The 5,749-nt window shown below is 32.1% G+C and overlaps 1 protein-coding gene across 2 annotated transcripts; it reads left to right on the top strand.

Moving 5' to 3' along the window:
- Positions 1–4,240: 4,240 nt before the first annotated feature.
- Positions 4,241–5,273, top strand: LOC144562218 (two-component response regulator ORR5-like). Of its 2 annotated transcripts, XM_078311400.1 has the most exons (5): positions 4,241–4,367; positions 4,578–4,624; positions 4,739–4,816; positions 4,945–5,015; positions 5,114–5,273. In XM_078311400.1, exons 1-5 carry the CDS (start codon positions 4,241–4,243, stop codon positions 5,199–5,201), a joined length of 411 nt encoding a protein of 136 aa, XP_078167526.1. In that variant the 3' UTR covers positions 5,202–5,273. The 2 variants fall into 2 exon arrangements, 1 of the variants encoding a protein (XP_078167526.1); XR_013514006.1 differs by lacking the exons at positions 4,241–4,367; positions 4,945–5,015 and having other exon boundaries at positions 4,588–4,624; positions 5,114–5,225.
- Positions 5,274–5,749: the final 476 nt, after the last annotated feature.

Here is a 5,749-nt window from a genome sequence, read left to right as displayed (position 1 = left end):
TTACACCTATAAAAATTGTTTATCTGAGATTGTTTTTTTTGGGGTCCCTACGTGTTGTCACAAGATGAAATAATTTTTAATTATTTCACGAAAAGGACACTCTTTATCTCCTAAAACTTAAGTTCTCAGAAAAAAAAGCTAAAATTTAATTTCAGAGAACAAACAATAGTCTGGATCTCTGAGACAATGTCCAAATTATTTATGATTTTCGTTCATATCAGAACTTATCGAGTAAAATTATTGACAGAGCAGTTTGACTTCATGCAACGCATAAATCATGTACAATGTTGTTTTAACATTATTGTCCGTTTGGTGCATGAAGTCAAAATTGTGCTGCCAATATCTTTATCCGAACTTATCAAACAAGAATTTTGTTGCCGTAGAAGCATTACCACTACGACCGTGATTGAATCCGTATTACCCAGGTACCTGAGGTACAAGTTACAAATCTGAACCGTTCTTTTAACATGATACAAATCTCAAAGCATACTCCTACAGTCTCAATGAGCATCGGATTGAATTTGATCCGGTTGGAATAAATATGAACTGTTCATTTTTAGCTTGCTCACCCGATTGTAGAGGATCCATGTGTTTTTTGAAGTATAATAAATCAAAATTGTGTTGTCATTTGTCAATATCTTTCTCTGAACTTATAAAACAAGAATTAATTTTGCTGCCGTAGGAGCGTTATCACTACGATCGCAGTTGAATCCGTATCACCCCAAGCACCTGAGGTACAAGTTACAAATCTGAACCGTTCTTTTAACATGATACAAATCTCAAAGCATACTCCTACAGTCTCAATGAGCATCGGATTGAATTTGATCCGGTTGGAATAAATATGAACTGTTCATTTTTAACTTGCTCACCCGATTGTAGAGGATCCATGTGTTTTTTGAAGTATAATAAATCAAAATTGTGTTGTCATTTGTCAATATCTTTCTCTGAACTTATAAAACAAGAATTAATTTTGCTGCCGTAGGAGCGTTATCACTACGATCGCAGTTGAATCCGTATCACCCCAAGCACCTGAGGTACAAGTTACAAATCTGACCGTTCTTTTAACATGACACAAATCTCAAAGCATACTCCTACAGTCTCAATGAGCATCGGATTGAATTTGATCCGGTTGGAATTAATCTGAAACGTTCATTTTTAGCTTGCTCACCCGATTGTAGAGGATCCATGTGTTTTTAGAAGTATAATAAATCCAGCTAGAAAAGACAGTAACTTGAACAGTCCATTCTCAAAAGAAAAAAGAGAAAAACAAAAAGAACTTGAACTGTCCAAAATCTCTGCCTCTCCTCGGTACTCATTACAAAGATCTACTCTATCAATAGCCGTCACATTTTTGACGTCAGATTTAGTATCAATATAATAATAACTCTTTGACCTTTTTTCTATTTTCATGCAACGAGTGGTTGAGCACTGCTTGACTTGGATCAAGGTGGCATTAAATATTGTATATATTTGGGGAAAAGATAGATGTACCAGTACAGCGAATAATCCCGCATCGGATATATGATCAGAACAGTGTACCAGTAAGCAGTCGACCGGATTAGACAACTGTGACAAAGGTATTACGTACCTATATCCCACGTCGGATCAGATCGTTGTGTTTATTTATGTCATCTGGTAGTATTACTTTTACTGTGGGAAGTCATCAAGTGATTCTAATTTTTTTTTTTAGAAATGAAAAATTATTTTTATGGAAACAAAATGAATTTTTTTTTCCATTAAATAGATGAAACCAAATCAATAATTCAATAATTCTGTCTGTTGAGAAGACCAATGAGATGGTTTTCACATTTTATCATCCAACAATTGTACAGTGCGGAAAATGACTAGTCGGTTGGCGGTGACTAAATCGTTACGGATTTTCTTGACTAATCGATTGATTATTTCTGATTATGACCGATTATTCTCGATTAATCGCTTGATAATACATTGTCCGTCCAACAAGCACATACCATTACAACATTACTAAGAAGAGCCTGGATGAAAGAGAGAAAGAAACAAAGAAGAGGGTTCACAGACTTCACAATCTCTTTTGGGACTTGGCTAATAGTTCAATCTCATTAGTTTTCAGATTTTATGTGGCGAAAACAGGTTGCAACTTAAGTAATCTACTAGAACCGATAGAAAATACCTGATAGGACCGAATCATTAGTCCTGTCTCATCTATAGGATCGAAAACAAAGTAATTCATCTTATTTCTAATAATTTGATTTTGTTATTTCTAAAAATAAAAAAAATTAAGAGATTGACCTTTGGATTTCTGCTGGCGTGATCTTGTGTGTCAGCAGATCTAATTGTTTGACCCCTGTGACTATGATTGAAATCCATCTTGACTAATTTGACCACAGTACTACTGTACACAAAATCATTTGCATATATTGACCGTTTTTTTGGGTGATTTCATTTTGTTTTCCTTTTCACAATCATCAATTAAAATATGTACATAAATGAATAGTTGGGATTTAGTTTAGCTGGGTTAAAAATTCGTGATTTCAGAATAATTCAAGTATAATTAGATAATTATTCGTTACAAAAAAAAATCGTGTTTTTTTGGCGAATAATTTGTGGTTCACATTTTATTTGCGAATAAAACGTATTATATGTTTTTTGCTTTTTATTTAGAATTCGATTCAGAAACATAAAAAAACAAATAAAATATAAATTATTCGCTAAATTATCACGTATTATGTTACTATGGTATATACCACTGTATGTATATCTAAGATACAATATTCTTTAGTTCAATATGGTTCTGGCAGTCATAACAAATTTTCATATAATTCTGGTTATTATAATATTACTTTTCAACCATGTGCATCCTACCTTACAAATATACATGAAATTAGTGGAAGCATGCTCATTGATTTTCTACCTTCATGTTTGTATCCAAGCAGGGGCAGAGCTAGCTAGACCTTTGAACTATGAGGGTCAGACGTGAATGGAAGTTAATCATATAAACATTTTATACTATAAATGGAGGTTAATTTTACAGTAATATTTTGATCTAAACTATACATAAAATCACACATATATACATAAATTTTAAAAATAAATGGGAGTCAATTGACCCCCATTTGATGTTACTACCTCCGCCCCTGTATCTAAGTGTACCCCTTCCAACAAAATTCTATATAGTAGAAAGAATTATGGAGATATGCTAATTATTATGAGATGATATGTTAGATATTGGTAACATAATCAAATCACCTACTGATCACATAATTTTTTTTTTCTAAATTGGCATCCAAAATTTCCAGTAGGTCATGTCATAACTAAGAACATCCGTATAAGATTGACAATATAGATAGTTGGTATTTAAACGATTTATTCTTTATCTGACAACGAAATAGATGGGTAAATATTTTAACAAAGCAGTTTTAGCTTCATGCAGCGCTAGCGCATAAGCTATATAATCAAAACAGAGCGTTGCATATTATTTGTGTTGTATGAAGTCAAAACTACTCTGTAAAAATAGTCTTATTTTCACAAGGCATCATGTATTTTGATGCAAATGATCTTATGATCATATTTCAAACCAACCCAAAAAAATTAAAACAATGTGTTGGTCTCATAAAATATTGGGTATAAATTATTAAAATTCAAGTGACTTTTAATTTTTTTTTGAAAATAAAAGGTACATTTATTTGTGCAAGCAGAGAGAAGATCCGCAGTGATAGCTTTCGCTCCGTCACCTGTGTCAGAGACCCTCTTTCTCTCACTAACTTGAAACAGTATAATTATATCAATAAATAGACACGGTTCATTAAAGCAAAAGCAACAAAAACCAGAAAAAACAAATACCGATCAGCACATGAATCTCATTTATGGCGCCAGATCCTGTTGCCTATCAATCTTCTCTCCAAAAACCAAAAACCCTTTTGTAACAGAGAGAGAAATTACAAAGATTCAGTCACAGAGAGATATTTAATAATGAGTTGGCTGTATAATACAACACATCTACTTTGGAGTTCGTATTAAAGAAGAGAAGATCTAGAGAGAGAGAATATATACAGAATCGTAAAGTGGATACACTGCCGCTGTAGCAAATCTCTTGGTAGACTCGCTGCCTTTCTTACCATCACCATCTCATCTCTTCTTATATAATCTCACTCACACAACGCTAGCTCATACTCATCATACACAGTACAATTAAACTGTCTCACCTAACAGGAAGAGAAAAAAAATAAATCACAAGAGAAAGAGGAGAGAGAATAAATAATTCATGGCTTCATATAGCACTGGTACTGGTGAGGGAAGTTCACAGGAGCTGCTACATGTTTTAGCTGTTGATGATAGCTTGGTCGATCGTAAAGTCATTACAGGCCTCCTCCGTAAATCAAAATATCGTGGTATATATATATATTTTACTGCTTTTATACCTTCTTTCATTATAATTTGTTTGTTGTTTGTTCTTTTATGGTAAGCCCAGGTGTACTGTGTATTTTGATCTTTGAGAAAAACAAAAAGAGGAAACTTGATTCATGAAGATGTATGTATATTTGATATATAATTTTCTTGGATTCTTGACCTATTTTTTCTTTTAAATTTTGGATGTACAGTAACAGCTGTTGACAGTGGAAAGAGAGCTTTGGAATTACTGGACTCGGTATGCATTTCAAGCTCACACTTTTTTTAATTTTTTAATTTAACAGTTATGTTTTTATATATACACACACTAAGTTCTCATAAAATTTTTTTTTTTTTTGTCTCACGCTTGTAGGAGCCAAATGTGAATATGATAATAACAGATTATTCAATGCCTGAGATGACAGGATATGAACTCCTCAAGAAAGTGAAGGTGATAAATGTTAACAAAATATGTGGTTCATGTATATATATAATCTACCTATACACTGGTTATTTCACATTCTGATCTTGTCTTTGTGCAATATGTTTTCTAAAATTTATCATAATTAATTTATGTAGGAGTCATCTGAGTTGCGTCAAATTCCTGTTGTGATCATGTCCTCTGAGAATGTTCCTACAAGGATCAATAGGTGAGTATGAATTTATATTTGCCATTTGTATGAATTTTTTTGTTGGTTTTTGTTTTGTAATAAGTTGAAATAATTTGTAGTAATGAAATTTGATTCAGGTGCTTGGAGGAGGGAGCTGAGGATTTCTTGCTGAAGCCTGTCCAGTTATCTGATGTTTCACGCCTTTGCAATCGCGTGTTGCGGTAATAACCGTCGGATCACCTTCTTTGACGGCTTTGATGCTTTTTGAACCTGTGTTTGAAGAAATAGCCCTTCAAAGGATATATTTTTAGTTTTTGTTGTAGCATTTCCTCTCTGTTTCATTTTGGTCTTGTAGAGTTTTGAGAAAAGAGGAAACTAAAAATATTAAATTAGATTATGACAGAATGAAATTAATAGTAATGCTGTATGCTTTTTGTGTAATCTTATTTGAAGTAAAAAATGGTTCTTTTATGGTAGAAGGCTTATTCAATGTTCTCTTCAAATTTTAAATAGATTTTTACCAAATGTATGTCTAAGTTAAAAGGACGTGAAATAAAAATAGATACAACAAATAATACAATATCAAAGTCAAAATACATGATATATATATATAGAGCATATTGTTTATATTTTTAAAAAATGTATATTTTTCTAAAAACAATGATTTTGTATGTATCTAAAAAAATAGTAAAAAATTTCTAAAAAATATAAAATTTAGTCTCCAAGCATATTTTTATTATGAAAATAATGTTGAACGGTTTGGATTGACTGTT

This window comes from Carex rostrata, chromosome 11 (assembly GCF_964058835.1).
Source record: "Carex rostrata chromosome 11, lpCarRost1.2, whole genome shotgun sequence".
In the NCBI taxonomy this organism is placed as follows: domain Eukaryota; kingdom Viridiplantae; phylum Streptophyta; class Magnoliopsida; order Poales; family Cyperaceae; genus Carex; species Carex rostrata.
The sequence above is the reverse complement of the archived record's forward strand: the minus strand, read 5'-3'. Positions and strand labels throughout refer to the sequence as shown.